This window comes from Nipponia nippon, unplaced genomic scaffold (assembly GCF_047370975.1).
Source record: "Nipponia nippon isolate SJK-2023a ecotype South Korea unplaced genomic scaffold, ASM4737097v1 scaffold_30, whole genome shotgun sequence".
Classification (NCBI taxonomy): Eukaryota; Metazoa; Chordata; class Aves; order Pelecaniformes; family Threskiornithidae; genus Nipponia; species Nipponia nippon.
This window is the reverse complement of record NW_028262348.1, coordinates 2484877-2506983: the sequence shown is the minus strand read 5'-3', so window position 1 is coordinate 2506983 and position 22107 is coordinate 2484877. Positions and strand designations below refer to the sequence as shown.

General features: G+C 54.3%; 1 protein-coding gene across 2 annotated transcripts in view; it reads left to right on the top strand.

The window, feature by feature from the left end:
* The window catches only part of SRRM4 (serine/arginine repetitive matrix 4), a 51280-nt gene that overhangs the window by 5775 nt on the left and 23398 nt on the right, over nt 1-22107 (top strand). For both annotated transcript variants that reach the window (XM_087768793.1, XM_087768792.1), the window contains exons 2-6: nt 16332-16475; nt 18959-19042; nt 19353-19424; nt 21086-21112; nt 21828-21878. In XM_087768793.1, the coding sequence (XP_087624919.1) occupies nt 16332-16475; nt 18959-19042; nt 19353-19424; nt 21086-21112; nt 21828-21878 (378 nt within the window). The remainder of the gene's footprint in view (nt 1-16331; nt 16476-18958; nt 19043-19352; nt 19425-21085; nt 21113-21827; nt 21879-22107) is intronic.

Genomic DNA, 22107 nt, shown 5'->3' with positions numbered 1-22107 from the left:
TTGTCACCTTCACCTAAAAGCTCCCAAAAGTTGACGTGGGGCTGAGGGTTGTCCCCAGACCAGCGCTACAGGGACTGGAAACCAGAAGGGCGGTGGGAAATGCTGTGGTTTGGAGGACGGGCCATTTCTGACCTGTAAAAGTTCATCTGAGAGCTCTGCTTGGGGCCCAAATCTGGCCCCGTGCCTCCAATTCCTGTGTCTGCCAGCAAAGAAAATGGGCATAACCTGGCCCTCCTTCTGAGTGAAGGTTCACAGCATCTCGTGGGGAAACGTGGGGTGCAGCTCTCCCCGAAAATGGGCCTTGCTTCTGCCTCTGTCTCCGGGGAGGAGGGAGCCCGCAGTGCTCACGCTGCGCTGGGGGAAGCACCGTATCCGACCTCCTCTCCTCATCTTCCTCTTCAGATGAGGGATGAAATCAGGTGGAAGGAAGCAAAAGGGGGATGGAAAGTCCACTGGCTGGCCAGAGGATCATTTTGTAGAAATATTTGATTTCACTCTTGAACAGAGCCGCCTGCAGATGCTCCCCCGGCTGCTGGGGAGCCCCCGTGTCTGCAGATGCTGCAGGGGCTTGGCCGCGGATGCCAGGTTTGTAAGCACAGCCCCGGTGGGGTCTGGCACCTCGGGGGGCTGTTCTGCCCATGGAGGTCTCCTCCCTGCTGGACTCAGCGCCGTCCCAGCACTGGGTGAGGCTGTTTGATAGAGGTATCGAAGTGCGGAGCAATAAGCCGGGCCAAAACGTGGCAGTTTAGGGTCTTGCGGGGCCGGGGCCCATCCCTGCCTGGCTCGGGGGGAGCGGACAGATGCCCCCGTACCACCCACTATTCCTAGCAGCCAGTCCCACTGCAGCTTGTCCCCAGAAAAGGGCTCTGCAGACCCTGCTCTTGCTGCGTGGGGGGGTCCCTGCTCTCCACCGGGGTCCCCGGGCACAGAGGATTTCTCCTTCCAGAGGGCTGTGGCTAGAACTGAGCCCTTCTCTCCTCAGCCCCATCCCTATCCCATTCCACATCTCCATGTCTGGCGGCTGGACCTTTCTATACATACGTTTTTCTGTAAGATGAACTTATCAAATGCAAACTCCGCGTCACTGAAATGAAATCATTTCATGCATGACCACCTTTTCCTTTTCTCTTTTTTTTTCTCCTTTTCTCCCTGCGGCCACTTAAACCTCTTCATCATTGCAAAGCCCGACCCAGGCCGGCAAAACCCACCTGCGGTTTGGCTGCGGTTGGTGCCTGGGCTCTGCCGCATCCCCTGGTCCAGCTCAAGCCCCACGGTGCTCTTTGCTGTTAAGAGAGCATGGGTCTGCTGTGACCCACGGTCCCATCCTGCCCCACCGGAGACCCACACACGGCTCCCAGCCCCTCTGGGTCTTCCTCTGGTCCCGATCCTTGGCAGTGCCAGGTTTTGTGTCACCAGCTGGAAAACAGGGCTGGGGTTGATGTCTGGATTGGAGCTCTTTGGCATTCCCAGCAACGGGCAGAGAGAAATGCCAAACCTTGGGAGCCAGCCTGCTTTCTCAGCCCTGCTTGCTGATTTTTATAGGTGCATGTAAACCTACAGAGGTCATGAGTGCCTGAAATCCGGCAGGAGCAGTGGATCCCAGCAGCACAGCATCCATCACAGGGCTTTGGCGTGGTGCAGATTTGGCACGTGCCGGGGGGATGAGTGGGCTGGACCACCACCTCCGGCAGCCAGGCCGGGCGCAGTGCCCACAGCTTGGTGCCACCATCGCCTGGCAAAGGCCACGCAACCCTCCGCGGGACGCCGGGTGCTGCAAAACTGGCTTCTCCATCAGCCACTCGAGCCAAAAGTGCTGACAAACACCGGGAGTTTAAAAATAGCAGGTTTTTTTGCATGTAGCGGGAGCGCTTTCCCTGCCAGTACAGCGGGGACTGCAGGAAGGGCTTAAGAAAAAAAAAGTGGGGAAAAAAACTCTACCAAAAACTCTCTTGGTGTTTCAGGCTGGATGTCCCAGCCCATGGCCAAGGCAGGAGGTGGCGAGGCTGGAGCTAACTGCTTCACTGATGATACGTTGAAATGCTTCATGTTTAATTTATGTCTTGTCATTAATGAAAGAAGAACAAGCTGCTGCTGCCCAGCCCCGGCTGGGGGCTTTGCGGGGGCAGAGGTGGGAGCGGGGACACCAGGGAGGGCATCTCCCCTTTTGCCCCTGAGCGGGTGCCTGGGCAGGCAGAGGGGTCGGGGGCAGCACGGGCAGGGTCCTGCTGCCCACAGTGTTGCTGTGCTCTCTCCTCCCCAGGGCAGGGGCGGCTGCGATGTGCTGGTGCTGGTATGGGCTGCAAAGACCTTTGTGCTGGTGGATCCGGGGGCTGGGGTCAGGTGCCCACCTCATGTGCATGTGCAGGTGGCTGAAAATGCTCCGAGCCCCACGGGCCATGATGAGAAAATGGGTTTTCTCTGCCACGAACAGCAAATTCCAGCAGCACGTCATCCTGGTGGAACTCGCTGGCGGTTTGGCAATGGGCCGGTTGTATTGAATTTATCTCTGTGCCCGTGTGTGCTTAGGATTCCATGTGTTAGGGTGTGACTGGAAGAGAGAGGGGTAGGAGGCTGTGATTTTAGCTACATTACTGTCAGGATGAAGAATTAGCTATTGCCCAGCAAGAGAAATATTTTTGTATTAAGAGAGATTTCACAGTTAAAGACCACCTGCTGAATTAATCTGTGGGTCAGCTGGAGTTGCCGTATAACCAACCGCCCGCCAAAGCAGTGAATATGTAACAGCAACGTATAATAGCATGTAAATATGTCATAACTTATTCTCCGCTGCTCCGTCGCCTGCAGCCAGCGGAGCAGGCATGGCCACGGCCATGGCATACCGAGTGCGGGAGGCACTTAGGGCTTTGGGCTGATTTCCCCCCGAGGCTGGCGGTTTAACTCTGGGAACCTATTGCCTATAAAGCATTTGTCCTCTTTAAATCCCCCCCTGCTTCAATCAGAGCACAGCCAAGTTTTTTACAATGGGGAGAAGCAAGACAACTGGGTTCAGCACAGCTTGTTCCAAGGGATGGGGTTTTTATTCACCAAAAGACTCCAAGATCAGGAATGTATAGGAAAAAAAACCCCAAAGCAACAAAGCAGCCCAGTGCCCACATTTCACCTGCCCTTCCCTGCCGCGTGGGATGGGCTCCGTGGTTATCTGCCTGCCGCAGCCGCCCACCCCATCCCTGCCTTTGTCTGCCCATCAGCCACGCGTTGGCCGAGCTAACGAAGGACGATGGTGCGGGGTCACCGGAGCGGAGAGGCAGGCGGCTCATGCGAGCTGGCGAGAGGGAGGTGCGGTGGGGTCTGGTGGGCACTGCTGGCGGAGGAGGAACAAAGGGAGCCGCTGGTTAATCACCGAGATGATAGGGGCGTTCTGCAGCCCAGCCCGCCGAGGAGTCTGGAGCACATGGGCTGTCGGCCCGGGTCTGCCCTGTGCCTGCTAATTGGGGATAGACGTGATCTCCTGAGGACCTCCTCTGGTCCTCCTGTGTCTCCAGACCCTGGCTGCTTCAGGGGGTCCCTGAGCTCTGTGGGACACAGGACATGTTGGCTGCTTCTCCCCAAGGAGCCTGGGGCATCCCTCGGCACAGGAGCTCGGTTGCCCGTTCTGTCCGATGGCTGGAGAAGTCCTTGGCACAGTTTTGGACCAGTCCTTGTGCTCTCTCAGACATTTCCCATGTGTGGGTCAGGAGCCAGTGTACACAAAGGATGTCCTTCGGATGTTTTGGAGGGGTTTTTGGACATTTTGGAGAGTCCAGGCCAGCAGATGCAGCCATTTCGTGCTCCAGGCATGTCTCTGCTCTCGGGTGTGCTGAGGCTGTGTGGTTGTGCCTGGTGGCCGGGCCATCTTCCCTGCCCTCGCCGTGAGCGTGGAGCATGCCAGCACCTGCAGAGACGGAGCTAAAGGCACAACACCAGCAGCACGTGCCAGCAGCAGATTTGGCTCCCGCTGTTTGCTGCCTTGTGGCAGTAGTTACTACCCCATTGCCCTTGGGGGCTCCCGAGAAGTGTTTTTCCCACCCACAGCCCCAGTTGCCCCATCCTCATCCCTCCAAGCAGGCTCAGATGCTCAAGGGCAGGTGCCCAGCATGGGAGCTGCCACCGTGGGGACGGGTGGGTTAATTTTGTGGTGGAGGCTCGTGGGCCAAAGAGCTTGCTGCCAGCTCTGCTGGGCTGCGAATGCCACCGAAGGCATGTTCATCCCTGATTAATGGAAACTGAAAAGCAGGACCCTGAGGACCTGCGGCTCCCCTGCCCCCTCCCTGCTGTGGGCTGCTGCTGCCAACCCTCATCCTGTGCCGCTGCCGGGTTTGTCCTGCGCGGAGCAGAGGACGACGGGTTTCACCTTGCCTTTCTATGGCAAAAAAGCCGGCAGCGAAGCCTGCAGCCGCAGCCCGCGCCCTGCCTGCAGAGCTGCCGCTGGGACATGGCCACCGCCCTGCTCCCCCCACTCGCCCTCCCCACCACGTTGGTATTGATTTGACCTAAACTCCCTTTAGCGTGCTGTGATTTCTTTCAATTAGGCTTTAAGCGCAGCCTTTGCAGCATTCGATAGAGCCAGCCCCAGCCCGGTGCCTGAACCAGGACAGTCCAGAGGGAGATGCTTGGGGATGCTCCCACATCCCCGACAAGAGCATCCCTCTACGTCTTATCTTCCCCATGTCCCATGAGGATAATCCCACTGCTTAAAGGTTGCTCCTTGTCCCCTCTGCATTCCCTAGCTCTTTCCTTCCCTTGGACTGGTGGCTTTGCTACCCCAGCCCATAGGACAGATTTGCCGCATCGTTAGCTGGTTCACCTCCCGAATTTAGACGAGCGCTAGAGCTGCGTGGTCCCCCCCTGCCCCCAGCAGCAGCCCTGCCGCCAGCCGGAGCCGAACTGAACCTGAGCCATCCTCATCTTCCCATCCCTGGCTAAGCCGCCTTGCTTTCCCCTTTCTCCTTGGTGGCTGTCACCTCCTTGGGGATGTACTTAGCCGAGTCGGGGCTTGGTGTCACATTGTTTCTGGCAAACTAATGGGCAGAGTGCTTGTTGTCAGAGATTGTATAGAGTAGAAACCCCTGCACTTCATCTCCAGCTGCAATTACCGAAGCCAAGTCGATGCGGTTGATGGTAATAGGATGGTAACACTGTCTGAATTTGTATTTAATGCTGATTCCAAGGGTCTATAATTTTCATCAGCACCACATGACTTTTTATAGAACAGAAAAATGTGAGAGCAGTTAATGAGCTGTAATTCTGGAGAGCTTCTGCCTTGATTGGGACTAATTATTTTCTTTATAAAAATAATTAACAATCCACACAACCTATAGAGTGAAAGGCATGTGGCATTAATTAAACCATGCGGTATTTTCAACGCACCTTTATCTCCCCTTTCCCAGCACGCCCCGAGCAGACGATGGCGTTGCACTGCGGAAAGCCAAGCTGGGCACAGGCTCGCATCGGGGCCAGGGCGAAAAGGACAGGTCCCAAGCGAGGGGGCTGCATCCAAATCCCACCTCCGCAGCCTCCTGGCCCTGCGTGTACCATAACAATCCTCATTTGGGTAGGAAAGGACGTTTTGGGTAGAATAAGGTGATGGTTTTCGTGCGTGAGCTGTCCATGATGGGATGCTGGGGATATCTCTGTTTTTCAGCTGAAGAGCAGCCGGTGGGACCCTGGGGGCTGCAGGGGTCTGCGCCGGGTGCTGTCACTTGCCATGGGGCATCAGGATACCCAAAAATTGAGGTGGGCACTTTGCACAGGCTAAGCCCTTGTTCTCCAGCGCTCTCAGATCCTGGGACGAGTCCCAGGTGAACGCGCCCCAGCACCGATAGCGCGTGGGTCTGTGTGTGCTTAGACACACACTTACATAATATACAATTGTTAACAAGACTAATTCCTCTATTTTCCTGGAAGTATTCTGAGAACTAATGAATATATTTGCATAATCTTGATTTTGTTTATGAATAATTCTGGATTATCCAAATGTGAATAGCACCGGGGCTTTGCCGTTCTAGATTGCCTTTCAGCTGAGGACAGCAAAGCATTTTACAAATATTAGTTCAGCCTCACAAATCCCAGCAAGCAATAAAATTATTATTACACCCAATTAAAGATGGATGTGCCAAAAAGTGAAATGATTCTCTCCAGCCCCTCCTGGCAGGGTCTGCCACGGGGCCCAGGAGCCAGGGGACCCCCCCTGCCTCCTCCAAACCTTCACCCTAAGGAGTAGCAAGGCAATAAATACCCTCCCCTTCCTTCTGGGGGATGATTTAAAACAATGTTGAGAGTTGCAGGGTGGCATGGATGGTCGGGGACAAGACCTGGGAGCGGAGAGGGAGGTTTCTTTCTGGCTCTGACCTCCAAACAACCCTGGGTGCTGCAGCACCGAGCGCCCCGTTGTCCGCTGTGTGGCAGGGGTGGTGTGGCCATACCAACCTCTCCCTCCTTGGAGCACAGTGGGAGGAGGAAAGGACCTGTCTTCCTTCCCAGAAACTCTCCTTAACTTAAAACCCCCCTCACCAGTCCTTCCTGGGCAGCTGGCAAGACCACTGAGGTGTTTCCCATGGGACCAGAGGGTGTTACGGGGAAGGAGGACTGGAGTCAAACCAAACCTCCCACCCATGAAGCTGCAATTTGGGACTGTCCCAGCTCAGCTGACATAGGAGATGTGATACAGGCAGGCAAAGGGGCTCTTCTGGCCATAGAAAGCCCCTGGCAATATGTAGCAGGGGGGTTAAAGTCTGCTTGCCACCTCCCTTCCTGGGCTGGGAACGTCGTAGGCTCGTCTCTCTGGCAGGAGAAATCTGTTGCTTAATTCCTTTCCGCGGGAGCTAATTGCTGCCCACGTGTCCCCGCGCGGGGACATCTGCTCCTCGCAGCGTCACTGAGCTGTCCCAGCCGCGCGTGGCCCTGGCAGAGCAGCCCTGGGCATTGCGGCGGGATGGATGTTTGGGAGACAAGTCCCAAACGAGGGGATATCCAGGGACTCCCATCTCACCAGACCCCCAAGCGTGGCAGACCAATTTTGCTGGCTGCTGCCCAGGGCTCCCCCCACCCCGGCTGCCGGTCGTGGGTGCACACGGGGGCCAGCAGAAAATGTTATCCTCAGCTCCCCTCATTCTGGCAGCCCCATGGGGCAGAGCGGCACCGGTGCTGCCCTGCTTGGGTGATGCCCCCAGACACCTGGGTTGGGGACACCCATTTGGATGCACCCACAGGTCTGTCCGGGGCGGGGGGGTTGAGCATTTTTTAATGTTGGAGTTGTTTCAAGCTGAGCCCTTCGGATTGCTGTCCATTAGCTTCAGGCAGGCATGCGTGCCAGCACACGGGGTGGCTTATTAATGGGGTGCCGTGACCTGAGTGTCCCCGTCCCCAGCCTGGATGGATGGGGTGGCCATCTTCTCCATGCTCTCCCCGTCAACCGTAGTCGCTCCCAGGGCAGCTCTGCGGGCAGGCGGCAGCTGCATGAACACGTTGGTTTTTTGGACTTATCGGAGTGTTGGGACTTCCAATGTGTTTTCCTCTCTTCTTCCAGTGGCAATTCAAAAAAAGCAAATTAAGGGAGAGGAAGAAAAAGCTTTGTGTGAGCGGCAAAGGGAGCATTCCTCCTCCAAGCGGATCTTCTCCAGCCGTCTTCTCCTTGCTGCCTCCAACATGTCTTATTACTAATTCATTTTTAAAGTGATCTCTCGGTGGTCCCAGGAGCTCCTGGTAACTATGTGCTTACAATCCCCTATTTGATTAAAATTTAATGAGCTATGTTATTGGCAAATACACTATTTCGCTGCTGTTCACCATGCCAAACGGCATGGGTTTTTGGACAAAGGAGGGAATCGGTGCATCGCAGAGAGCACCCATAATGACCGAGCCCTGTGGATGTGGCATCCCATGGCCCGGCCCTGCCATCACACGGGGTGGCTTCCTCATTAAAGAGCGAGCCCAGGCTCACCGGGAGGCTAGCGATCTCCAAAGATCCTGGATTAACCCATGCGAGGAACTGGAATCTTGTGTGCAAGCACGGCCCCATCCATGGCAGCCAGCAGCGAAGCAAGGCGCTGCCACGGGGGGCTTGGCTTGAACCCGGGGTGCTGCGGTGGCACAGGGGACGCTCCCTGCATGCGGGGGTTGGCACTGCGCAGCCCCCTGGGCATGAAGGTGCTCTCCAGCCTGACCATGTTGCAGATAGTGGCAAAGCGCTTCTTTTCTGGGACATCCTTCTGTTTGTTTTTTTGTTAAAATCCTCCTAAAATGTTAAGTGTCATCTCCTGATGCTCCTCGGCTTCCACCTCCCAGTGTCGTGTTGGGAAGTGCCCAACCACAGCCACTGGGCTCCCCTGTGCTGCCCACACCCTGCCCTTCGCCCGGCGAGTGTTCGCCCTGCACAGCTCATGGGTGAGCAATTAATGAGAAATTTGAGCTCAGATCCAGGCTTTTCCTAATCACAAGCTCTGCGAGGGCACTTAGGGTTGCCCCCATGCCTGGCCGCCAGCTCTGGCCCCTTCACTGGGCAGCGGTTGCCCCCATGGCTGCTCCGGGCTGCCTGGGGGATGATGGCCGGGATGGGGTCTGGGAGTGCAGTTTGTGGCCAGCTGGGAGGAGAGTGGCCGTGGGGCTATGGCAGAGTTTAGCGTAAGCTCTCAGCCCTGGTCCCTCCTCAGACCAGTCTCTGCCACACCAGGGTCACTCAGGAGCCTGGAGTCCCCCAAAACGTGGGTCAGGGGTGTGCAGGATTGCTGTGCCGTGGTGCAGCTCAGGGTGACGTTGGTACTTTCGGCTCTGTTTGCAGGCACCAGAGAGAAGCCGAGGCTCCATTCCTATTCCCTGATTAAGGAGAAATCTGGCTCCTTTACAGGCATGGGAACCTGCAGGGTATTTGTCTAAGGAGGAGGATTTGAGGATAGGAAAGGCACAGGATTGTCCCCTTGAGAGCAAGCCCAGCCTGGCAGCGTGCAGGTGCCGACGGGCACAAAGCACCGCAGGGACCTCCGAGCCGGCAGCGTGGGAGGCACAAGATGCCGTAGAAACTGCTCAAGATGGGGCAGCGGTCCAGGTTTCCTTTAGAAATGATACGACCCTGTGCCACGTTCCTCGGGTTCATCTCTGCTGTCACTGGCAGGCGGTCAGCAGAGCCATCCCGGATTGCTGGCAGTGAGGGAAGGTGACACCGAGCCCTGCAAGGCAGCCAGGTGCTCGGGAGGGAAGAGGGATGGGAAGTGTCCCTAGGGAGAAGGAGACCCAGCCGTGGGGAGCAGGGAGAGCCTGTGCTCGCCCTCGTGCCTGACCCTACCTAAGACGGTCCACGGGAGCATCGCTCTCCCCTGTGGAGTTTTACGCTCCACCAGTGCCGTCCACCCCGTGCCATGCAGTGGGACCCGCCACCGCCGCCAGCTGGTGCTCGGGACGGAGCCCTCCCCGCGGGCTGCGACCGCGCAGTATCCTCCCAAGCATCTGGCACTGACCTCGCGCCGTTACCAGGGCCTCTTCCAGCAGGGAAGCTCCTCTGTTCTGATTCAACCATGCATAGCAAATCAACTGCTAGAAAATAAAGAGCCAAGCTGCTTTTTTGGCCCGGGATGTGCTAAGAGCGGTCGTTAAACAGAGTCCAAGAAGCAAAAGGAGCCACTGCCGCATCCGGGCTTGCAGCAGGGCGCAGGGTTCCCGGGAGCAGGAGGGGGAGGCGAGTCACGGCTGGCAAAAATTGGATGAAAAATGTATATTACGGAATTGTATTTCTCTTCTGTGTTTAAACTGCCTCAAGAAAACCACGCGCTTTTCTGCAGCTGGTGCCTCTGCTGATGCACGGAAAAAATAGCGGGGAGAAGATTAAAATTGAACTGGCTTGGAGTCTGTGTAATCAGGGAAAATATCTCAGTGATTTGCTATTATAATTTTCAATAACAAACTGCAGGGCTCCTGCCGTACTAATAATAACAGTTTGAATGAGATGGGGAAAGAACCTGCCGTGGGGTGTTTGTGTGTGTGTGTTTGTGGGAAGCACTTACAATTTTCCCCATCTCCTAATTTTGAAGAGGTATTTTTAGTGCACATTTCAAAGAGCTTTACGTAAACACATCTGCTGGAGTTTTTGCTCGGAAATGTCTTTACAACCTTCTTTTCTGTCCCCTCCCTCTCCTGGGACAAAGGAACGGTTCGACCATTTTCTTTTTCAATCAGATGAGCAAAGCCAGAGAGCAAAGGAGAAAATAAAAGGGTCATTTTGCTAGTGCTAAAAGCCTTCTCTGCCCAAAGTGGTGGATTTTAGAAACGTTGCGAGCAGCTCGGCCCACCCTTGCCAGGGCCAAGAGCCCAGGGCCAAGAGCCCAGGGCAGAGGCGCATCGGAGGTGGCCATGGCAGAGAGCCGCAGGGATGCGGGAGAGCGGGGACCCCAACCCACCGCCTGCCCCCTCCCGCGCAGCCGAAACCTCCAGGTGAGCAAAGGAGAGGAAAGATCAGATATTCAATCATGTGTCCATGCACTTCTTGCACGTTTCTCAGGAGAAGCAGCAAGAGCATCCCTGGTGCGAGCTGCTGCGGGTGCCTGTGTCCTTTCACGGGCTGATGTTCCCAGTCCCCAGGCGAGGCATCCGTCATTGGTTTAATGCCAGTGAATCATTCACAACTAATAGGCTCATCAGAGATGCTTTAACCTTTTTCGGGTTTGAGGCTTCAGTTGGCTGGAGCCGCTCCTACCTTTTCACCAGGGGCTGCAGAGATGATGGGAATGTGGAGCCAGCCAGGGCTGAAAAGGGCAAGGCAGTAAAGTTTCCATATTGGCTTTCCCCATACTCTGTCCTGAGCCTGGAAATGCTGTCAGTGCAGGTCTGCCAAGCGCAGACAGTGCTTGGAGTCTCCAATGTGCTCATGCATGCAGCCAGGTGCCCTGCAGCACCACGAACCCGCTCGGGCTGTGCATCCAGCACCCAAGCCAGCTGCGTGTGCGAAGTAAAATAAATGATAAAACTAAAAGGCTTGGTTAGCACGATTCAGCCCCAGTGTGCTTACGCTGCTGCTTGCAAAGCAGCTGGGAAGGGCAGAGTTGCTGCAGCCAGGCCACGGAGGGCTGGGACTGTCGGAGCCTGTCCTGCGGAGGCGAGGGACGATGCTGCGGAGGTTGGAGAGATGGCCTGGTGGCAGGGTCCGGCGGCTGAAAGGTCACTAGGAAGGCAATTTTCCTGCTTTTCTCTCCTCTTGAGATGAGGAGCTGAGTTACTGCAGAGGAAAAGGATGATTGATGAAAGCTTTGTGGCAGGAGACTGCTGCAGGGCCAGGGCAGAGGAGCTCGGCTGGGACGCGGGAGCACGCAGGCAGGGGAGGGCAGCTGCCTGGCCCTGGCAGCACTGAGATGCCAGCACACAGGGATTTCAAGTGCACACCAAACCCGCACCAACTGTGTGTCACCGCGGGGCTGGAGGGGACGCATGTTGCTGGGCTCAGCTCCTGGTCAAGCATGCGTCACCAAGTGCCACATTTCACGGCCTGATGAGATGCCACTTGGCCGCGGCACTGAGCGCAGTGGCCCGGGATGAAGGAACGGGGATGGGTTGTGAGTTAGCTCTGCTCCCCACAGCAGCAAATACCCCGTGCCTTTGCCCCGTCCTCTGTGAAGGGTGCCAGGATCTGCCCGTGGGCAGGAAGGGCAGTGCAATCCCATGGGGGCTAACAGGGGGGATATTTCCTCGTGGCTGGGCTGGTTCAAGTCCCCAGGATGCCCCAACGCTGCAGCCCTGCCCCGGGACCGAGGCTCACCCGTGGGGCTCACCCATGGCTCTGGAGGCCACAGCATGTCTTTAACAACTTCCCTGAACAAACTCCATGGCCTCAGCACATCTCCCAGGTCTTGCAAATGCCCTGCAGGACCTCTCCAGTCTTGCATTTTCCTTGGCCTCTGCAGAGCCGTGGCCTCATCCTGACATCTATGTGCACAGCCGCCTCGAGCTCCTGTAAGATACCTGGTGCGAAAGCCTCCTGCCGAGCCCACCAGTGACTTTCTACTTTTCCCCAGCAAACAGCAATGTTCAGTCCCAAAGGGAGGTGGTGCAGAGCATGGGGGTCACAGCAGTGTCCCCATACACTGGGGGTGACATGCCAGCCCCCCGGGGAAGGGAGGCAGGATGGGTGGCATTGGGTGACAAGGCTCTGTGGGATGCTGCTGGCAGCGGGGAGCCCAGTGGGATTCGGAAATGTGATGTGCCTTTGGGAAAGGCTGGTGGGAAGCATATCGGGCAGTTTGTAAAAATAAAGAGGGACGGGGGTCCTTCCCTACCAGTGATCTTTTTGGGTTCTTTCCTACCAGTGATCTTTTCTGCATCACTTCTATTAGGGTAGCAATACATCATTTCCCCCTGCTGTCAACACATTCTATCAGGGAAGGAAAACATGGGAGAGCTTAAATCCGATACCAAAATGCAAGGTGGGCTAGCTGGGTTGTGACAAGCGATGAAAGGCTCGGGCTGGTGGGAGAGGCGAGAGCCCTGCGTGTCTGCTGCTTCCCTCCCAGCTGCTGAAAAGATGGCAAAAATCGCCATGAGCCCAAAAAAACCCTCTTGGACTGGGGACTGCTGCAAAGGGAAGCGACGAGGCGAGCCATCTGCGGAGGGAGGTTGCACGGGGTGTGTTTTGTGCTGAGCTGGTGGCCCGCGGCCTGGCGGGTGCCCTGCTGCGTGCGGGCTCCCCGTCAGCAGCAGGGATGCTGCTTTTGGGCAGGCCTCGTGGATAGGTTGGGAGAAACAGAGAAAAAAAAGTAAATGAGTGCAAGCAATTGTCTAATGGAAATAGAGACACTTGGAGAGTGGGGAGGATGGGTGGGCTGCTGCCTTGTGATGGCCGGGCTGCCCACGGCCAGGAGCACGTCCTTAGGGACAAACATGCGCCCCGTACATTGGCAGAGAGGCTGTGGTCCTCGCTCCGAGGGCAGGGTAATGTTGGATGCCCAGAGCAGTGGATGCCCAGACAAACCCTGGCCATCCTTCCTGCCTCCTCTTCCTCCTGCCTGCTCCGGCACACGTCTCTGCGGGCAGCAGGTCCCCTGTGCCGAGCGAGCCCCGTACGGCCAGCTGCGTCGCCCCGAGCGTCCTCACCGCCCGCCTGGTGCCGGCTCCAGCAAAGCACCCGCAGAGGCTTTCTCCTTTCTGCTGCAGGCAGGGACTGGCAGGGGAAGGTGTGACAGTCTTCTCTTTTGAGGCCACAGTAATTGTTCACGTAAAACTGCAAGCACTTCTATATCAGTCATGAAAGACACGAAAGACAACAAAAAGAAAATATATGTTTTTACATATATATTCAATCAATGTCTATGGAGCTTAACACAAGGGGATTACCAGCCAGTTTAGAGGGTTAGTGACTCTCGGCATTCATCAGAGGAGAACATTTGGTTGAATTGAAGCCAGCCTTTGATGGGATTGGAGAATAATTATTTCCATCAATAATTACTTCCAAGCCCAGAAGAAATGGTTCCTAGTGCGTTGCAGGACAGGAGTCCTTGGTTGCCTCAAGGCCAATATGTTTTAACCCCAGGACCTGAAAACCTCATGAGTGGGAGCGGGGCCTGGGGTGAGAGGGACATCGCCCGCCGGGGCCGGGTCCCTCCCGCAAGGCAGCAGTGCCCCAGCGTGCTGCCAGCCTGGGGAGGAACCCTCCCGCCTCTGCTGCTGGAGCTGAGCCAGCCCGGGCTTTGCACAGGTCATTAATTTGGGGACATTTTTAATGGATCCTAATGATTGAGCCTCGGAAGACTGTTCTTAAAAGGGGTTTGGGAAAGACCACAAGCTAATTAGCTCGCACAAAGAAAGCAATTAACCGTGTAGCTTCCCGGATGGTTAAAAATAACATAGATGTTGGGAAGCGACTGGGGGATTTATTACAAGCAGAGTAATAGATTTTTCAAGCCAGAGGGACCATCAGATGAGCCCGTGTCACCTCCTGCATGTCCTGGGCCAGAAATATTTCACCTGGCTTCCTCCCATTGACCCCTGTTGCTTGTATTTGGCTGATGCACATCCTTAAATGTTCAGGGATTACAAAATGGGCTCCAAGAAAAAAGCTATTAGAGAAAGTGGGGGGTTGCTGAGAGAGAAAACACAGGTGGAAAGAGAGGGGTGACCCTTCTGGAGGTTCTCCTGTGCCAACTCCAGCCCCAAAAAGCATTGCTCTTGGTTGAGGCACAGCAGCAGGGTGTTCCCTGGGACATGCAAACCTCTGGCCACGCCTAGCCAAGGCTAACATGCCATTTTAGCATCCCATTGCTCTTTCACCACCCTCTTGGCCCCATTTAACCCCCCAGATGTGCAGCATGCACCTGGCCTTGGCCCTTTGCTCCTGACCCCACAGCCCACATCTGATGGTTGTGACGATCTCTGCAGCCAAAGCACCCTCCTGGCATCTCTGAGCCACTGCGGCTGCGGGGCTGGCAGGGGGACAGCCCAGCCTCCCCCTGCACCAGGGTTGGGGTCCACATGGCCCGGGGGCTTCGGCGGGCTGCTTTCTGAAGAGAGGAGGTAGGTGGGGTGGCAGACATGGCGGTGGGACCTTGCAGAGCTGACCTGGGGTTCACAGAATCATAGAATGCTTTGGGATGGAAGGGACCTTTAAAGGCCATCTAGTCCAAGCCCCCTACAACGGGCAGGGACATCTTCAACCAGATCAGGTTGCTCAGAGCCCCATCCAGCCTGGCCTTGAATGTGGCCAAGGATGGGGCATCTACCACCTCTCTGGGCAACTCGTTCCAGTTTAGCCAGGGATGGCTAAACCCAAAGCAGCACCCACACTCCGTTCCTGGGATTGGCTTCAAAATGATAATGGGAAGAAATGGGGACGCTTTGGCTGCCAGCTGAGCCCAGCCCACCGTGGGTACCACCCCATGGCCAGGTCAGGCTTGGACATGCTGATGCTTGCTTTATTTATTCGAATAATACTCTGGATGACATCAAAAACATAGTGTTCTTGGCGCCCCTGCGGAGTATGGTTTATGGCTTTCCATTAATCGTTCTGTTCTTTGAAAGAAACATCTGCGGGGCCTGGAAACCCATTTACTTTCCTCCCAAGTGTCTGAGCTCAGGCTTGTTTGGGTTTGTTTTCTCCAATTGACTTCTTTTCTCCATTTGAGCTTGCCCTGCCCAAGCCCCAGTGTTCCTTGGAGACCCCTCACCCCAAGCTTTCCTTCCCCTAGCTTTGCTCCTCACCAACTCTCATGGTCTCCCCAGGGCTCTTGCAGGCACCTGCCTGGCCCAGGTGGTTCCCCTTAGCTCTGCTGGGCTGCCCCAGGTTCTCCAGTTTGGGCTTTCATCAGGATCAGGTGTGTTTACTGGCCCAGCACCCTATTTGTAGGAGCGGGGAAGAAGGCTGTCCTCTGGCTGCCAAAGCTTTGCTTCTACCTGAGTGCTGGTGAGGGGGATAGGATGAGGCTGGGTGGTGAGGTATTGGCAATGCTAATAGCAGGTTTGGGGAATGGTGTTTGAAATGCAAAAGCTTTATTTCTACCAGAGCACAAGATCACAAGTCTTATGAGGAGCGGCTGAGGGAGCTGGGGTTGTTTAGTCTGGAGAAGAGGAGGCTGAGGGGAGACCTTATTGCTCTCTACAACTACCTGAAAGGAGGTTGTAGCAAGGTGGGGGTCGGTCTCTTCTCCCTAGTAACGAGTGATAGGATGAGAGGAAATGGCCTCAAGCTGCGCCAGGGCAGGTTTAGGTTGGATATGAGGAAAAACTTTTTCACCAAAAGGGTGGTCAAGCATTGGAACGGGCTGCCCAGGGAAGTGGTTGAGTCTCCATCCCTGGAGGTATTTAAAGAACGGATAGATGTGGTGCTCGAGGACGTGGTATAGATGGACTTGGCAGTGATAGGTTAACGGTTGGACTTGATGATCTTAAGGGTCTTTTCCAACCTTGACGATTCTATGATTCTGTGATCAGTGCTGTCTCTGCAGAGCTGGTGAGCTAAAACCCACAACGTAGAGGAAGATGTCCAGGGGTGCTGCTCTGATTCGCTACCATTGCCCCTTGCTGTTGCATTGGATCTGGACCCTGGGCTGTCCCTGCAGTACGGGGCTGCCCAGCTGCTCCTTGGCTTCGTGACACTTGGGGCATCTCTGCTTGAAAGCCAAGCACAGCATGTCCACACTAGGATACCGCTTGGCTTGGAAATGGGGGCTTTCCAGAGCCTCGTAGGAGCATTTCCAGCTGCAGGGCTGAGCACCGCAGGCTCAACCTGCAGCTTTCCTTCACAGCAGCACAGGTCCTACCTCCGGAAAGGAAATGACATTCCCCGGTTCATAGGAAACCTTCAGCCAAGAGCCCAGCTGAACAGACGGTTTTTATCACTCTCTTTCTCTCCTCTGCTCCCACAGCGGGACACTCAGCTGCCTGCCGTACCCCACGGAGGACAGACGTCCCGAAAAGCTGAGCGGTCGCGCGGTCAAGGAGGCCTCCACCACCAACGGCTGGGCGAAAGGGAAGGAGAGACGAGACCATGCTCGCCGCAGGTCATGCAGGTAGGAGCCGGGGCTGTGAGCGGGGTCGCCCCGAAGCAGGGGGATGGCAGAGGAGGCGGCTGTGACTGTTTACCCAGCCCCTCCGGGGGTCTGCGAGAGCTGGGGATGGGTTAAATGGCCATGTGAGCGTACAGCAAATGTACGCAATAGTACGAAAGCCCCGTCCATGTTTGCAGGGAGAAACCTGCAAACCTGTAGTTCACTTCCACTCCACATCTTGCTCTTGCAGCCTTTTTGCAAGTAGGGAGACAGGTGACCTGCCAGCATCCTTGGGTGCTACTGGGTCTGCAGGGTACCCCTGGCTGGGCATCGCTCTCAGCAATTCCCCTCTGCCTACACCTAGATCAGACCAGCAGCATTGGCTTCGTTAGGACATGGCTTCATTATCAGTTCATCATTAGCCCCTGACAACTTAAGGGGGGAAGAATGAATCGAATGTTGTAAATGAAGCAGCTAGGGTCTCAGAGCCCTGCCTGCTAAACCGTCTCTGGGATTAAGGCCGCTCTGGTTAAAGATGCTGGAAAGAAAGTACAAGAGAGCACATTTCATATCTTCAGATTTCAGGCTAACCGGAACAATAATCTAAAGTGTATTTTTAATTAGACTTTGATCATAATCACAGAGAAACAATTAAAATCAGATCAGTGCTGGGAGAAAGCTTCCACATCAAAGACGAAAGGCTTTATCTTGTGAGACGGAGAAGGGCTCTCCAGAAAGCGCCTGCAGCCGCACGGCACGGTCAGAGGCTTCTCCCCGCTCTCCCTTGGCCGTGGCAGTGCCTGGCCGCAGCCCTGGGCAATGGGGTGCTGAGATGCACCCAGACCTGTTTGCCGGGGAGCCCAAATCTCTGCTAGGGGAAAGCACGTGGGAGCTGGGATTGGGCATCCAGATAACTGAGGGCTGAGATGGGTGTTCAGGTCCCTGGTCTAGCACAGACCCTTAGGGTGGCTCGGGGCAGATGTCTGAGCTTAGCAACAACGAGAGCTGTCTTGGAAAACACGCTTCTACCTTAATGCAGAAAAAAGACCCACCGAGCCCCAAGTGTGCCGTATCTCCTAGCAGCACTTCTGCTGGTTGGTGAAATCCCTGGGAGAAGAAAGAGTGGGGAGCAGTATTTGGGTGCTCCTCAGAGCCGCGGTGTGGTTGCATCTCGGATTTACCGCAGCAGAAACACTCGGTACACAGTTATTCACCGTTCACAATCAAAGCATCAGCGTGCAGTTTCGCTTTGCAGAGCAATTTGGGGGGGGGGGGGGGAGGTGTATTAAAAACACTAAGCAATTGGCTTTTTATGGTAGCGTGATTTTGGTAGTAATTCAAGCCCTGAGTGAGCAAGTGTTGGGGGGCAGTGGAGCCTGAGTCCCCCCTGCCACTGACAGGTCAATGTGCCGTGACATCTGCTCTGTGTTAGGACTATTATTAAACATAATTATTCTTTCTGCAGAAACTGCTCAGTTTTTGGCCTTTTTTTGAAGGTCTTACAATATTTTTCCAAACACAGGGCCACCTTCGCGCATTCCCCGCTAGTGGTGACTCCTGCCAGCAGGGCGAGAAGTGGGGAAACTGAGGCACGAACCCAGCACCCTCGTTTCCAGCAGTGTCTGCCCTTTCCTTAGGGTCTCCAGTCCCCAGTTTTGCAGATGCCCTAGGGAGTTGTGCCCCCCACAAACCTCGCCTCTGGATCCATTTGGGGATCCATAGACAAACCTCGGGGTCAGTTTGGGGATCTGCAGGTCAGTTTGGGGATCTGCAGGCCACTGCCAGCTGCCCCCCATCTTTATGAGCACTTGCTTTGGTTAATGAGTAGCCACAGAGTATCTGTCATATTTTCAGCCCAGTGCTCTGAATTAATTTAACTGTGGTATTTGCTTTTCATTGAAACATAACGCAATTCAGTATCGTATGTTTAAAAAAGAAATTAATTTACAGGAGGGTTTTTTTTTTTCAAGGTTTAACAACTGTGCAAGAGATGCATATCTCATTGAATTACCATAGCATTTCAATAAACATATATATTTCTAATCAATTGCTATTTAACATATGTCAGGTCTTTTATTATAGTTAGATGCATCTGGTTGCAATAATTATTGTATAATTATTGTATGCAAATTAAATGTCAATTATTTAAAGCATATTTACAAAGAGCAACAAAACCTATAAATCTGCTACGGAGTCGTTAACCTCAGCAAACACGTTTTAAATAATCAGCCGGTGTCGCTGTGGCGTACAGTAGCTGTCTCATTATATCTCCATTAAACCCATGGAGACAATTCATTTAAAGTGTGACCAAATTATTGGGTATATAGGGTAATTAGGTGCTCGCTTGCACCCCAGGTCCACTGTGAAAACTGATCTCTCTGCCCTGCATGTCCCTGAGGTGGGGACGGCAGCAAACGGGGAGAGCGGTCCCATGTGAGCTGATTCAGACTGGGCTTTTATTTTTATTATTTTAATTTTTTTTTTTGTTTTCCCCCCTTCCTCAGCCCCTCATGCAATGGGGAGCGTGCACCACCACCGGCCCGGGGGAAGAAGAAGAAGAAGAAATCCAGCCGCAAGAAGCGAAGGAGGTGAGGGTGGCCATGGAGGCGTGTGGGACGGGCAGCCCTTGGCTGCGTGAGGGGGAAAAAGCCAGTGTAAAATGGAGGCTGGATACCCTATGGGGAGGTGCGAGGGGCTGGGGGTTTCCACAGGCTCAGGGAGGCCATGCCATTTTCTTGCCCTCCCTTCATGGTGGCAGAAGCTGGGCTGGGGTTTGCCCAGGAGCCCCTGGACCCTCTCCACCCTGGGGGGATGCCACTGGTGGCAGGGTAAGGGTTGGGGTGGCCAGGGAGGGCTGTGGGGAGCCCTGCGGTCCCTAACACCCCTCTGCCTCCTCAGGTCTCCCTCCTACAGCCCCTCACCTGTGAAGAAGAAGAAGAAGAAAAGCTCCAAGAAGCGAAAAAGAAACAGGTATTTTTCCCTTGAAAATGTAATTCTCTGTTGGCAGCAGCTGTTGCTGGGGTTTGGACGAGGGGTGGGAGGCATTGCTGCTGTCAAGCAACCGGTCGAACCCCGTGCCAAGAGGCAGAGAGGTGTCACACTCCTGACTCCTAGTGATGGCCACCCAGAGGGCAGGGTCCCACCGGGGGGTGAAAGCCGGACAGTCGAGGAGGGGCAGAGCCGGCATCGCTCTGGGCAAGGAGGGAATGAAACGGGGTGCACACCCAGGGCAAACAGATAAATATGAGCTGTCGGGGCATGGGGGAAGAGAGACAGATGAGCCAAATCAGTGCGAGGTCTGCAGAGCCTCTGCCTGCTCCTTGACCTTGCTGTCCAATTTCTCATCCTCTGGGATGCTGATGAGATTGGTGCTCAGGGCTTGCTCCGATCCTTTTCCCTTCTCCCCCAGCCTGCAGAAAGCATACGTGTTTGGACCAGGACAAGGCTTGGACCAGGTCCCTGCATCCACATCTCGGCCTTCCCTCCCAGCTGTGGGTGACTGCCTCCACATTCCTCTTCTGAAGCCCATTTTTAATTCAAAGGGCACAATTAAATTTTAAAGCAGCACATATTTCACTGTTTTCTCTCAACCATTAAACCAATATTTGAAGAGAGCAGTGGATGCAATCTCCCTTGGAAAGTTCATGTATTTATAATATATTGAACCAAAGAGAGAAGCTACCGAAAATGGATAACAGGGTGAAAAGCTGAGCCTGAATCTTAAAGAAAAGGGAGGGAGGAGGAGAGACAAGGATATAGAAACTCCTTTAAAATATTTCCTTCCCAAAAATGCTCTTTTATGGATGCCATCTCCCAACAGCAGTCCATGGCCAGATGCTCCTTGGCTTTGAACCTTTAGTACCCATCTGTGCCAAGGGTAAGCTGAGGATGGTCCCAAAAGGCAGCATGATAAGCCATTAGGCATTAGTGACCCATGGAGGTTGTTTCCAGACACCTGGTACCACTTCAACCACAGATCCCAACTCTAGGCAGGACTTCAGGCCATGTCTTCTGCAGGATTTTGTGCTCCAAGCTGAGATGGGACGCAGCAGGCTGTGCAGTGTACTGGGGCCAGGCCTCGCCGCAAGGAAGAGCGTCCTCGTGCTCCCAGGGTTTTCTAGAAGGACCACTGGCATGGTGGCTTCTCTGTCATCCCAGGGATGCTCCAGGAGGCAAGACAGAGGCAGGACGCTGGTTTGCCTGTGAGGCTGCTCTGGAGTTATACAGAAAGGATTCTTCCTTTGACTGCTGCTTGGTCCTTCATGCAGAAAAGAAGGGACTGGACTCGCCTCTGCCCCCTCAAACTAAGTGCAGTGCAAAACTGTGGAGGCAGTAGCAGAGAAAAGGGACCCCCCAGGCACAGGGGATGTATTTGATCTCTATAGACTTGTTATCCTGAGGATCACATTCTCGATTATTTGCAGACTGTGATAGTCACCTCCACCACACCAGCATTTCTCAGCTACCTCCTTGCCAGCTGGCTAAAGGAAAGCCAAGACCATTCTGCCCAGCTGGTACATGAGGTCTTTCCGCAGTGCTCCGTCTAACGCTGGGCCTAACCACATTGTCTCTGATTCAAATTTCCAATTTTGTGAGACCCTGTATTCAGTGTACATATTTGTGTCTTGCAGGTTATCTTCAAAGAAGAGAAGACACAGGTAAGAGTTGAGCAAGTGTGGGTGGTCCCTTAGAAATGAGTTTAATGGTCTCTTCAAGATCTCGCAAAGTTGATGTTCACTGGGTGGGGCCAGAAGACCTTTTTCTTCTGTGTCTCCTTATGGAATCCCCTTGGCTTCCCCCATTCCCTGTGGGTCTGGTGCTACCCTCTCCCTATTCAGCTTTATGCATTCCTCAAACCCCACAGGAATTGGGTCTCCAACCTAGCCTGTGCAATCAAGCACTTAACTGGAAAAGACCTCTTGGCATAACCTAGCTCCCGGCAGCCTCGTCCATGTTGCATCCATCCTGCATCTTGAGTCTTCATTTCTCTTATGGTTTTAATTTGCAAGCAGTATGGCCTCCCCCAGCAGTACCCATCTTAGAAACATTCAGAGTCAGTGGCTTTCCAGGTGTGTACTGGAAGAACTCTCCTGATTCCAGTACGTGTGTGTACAGTACCAAGAAGTATTCATCTTTTCTATGGGAAAATGCGAAGCCACCAGGATGCCTGATCCCTTTGAGGATCCTTTTTGGCCAAGCCCACAAGCCACATTTGTCAGCAGGCGCTCAGATCCCCTGTGCTGGGGCAGAATCATTAATCCCTTTCATTGTTATTGCACGCTCTCGGGCAATCTAGCTGTAACATTGATGTGTGATTGTGCAGCTTTTTATCAGAACAGAAATCTCCGAATTAATTAGCCATTTCTTATTTAGTTCTTCAAGCCCCAAAAGTAAGAGAAAGGAAGAAAGAAAACACAAAAAACAGTAAGTAGCGATTCATGGTGTTCCCTGCCCTGCCTGCGCAGAGCCGCGGGGCTAGGAGTGCTGGATGTGGTGGGTCCCCTGGAGCTAACACTGGCTGCGCAGCCCTAAGCAATTCTCAGGATTATTTCACAGCTAAAACCAGCAATTCTGGTTCTGCTGGAATGCAAAAGGGTTTGTAGAGGCTGGAGATCTTTCCTCTCCCTCTTTTGTGCCACCTCATTTGGTACTT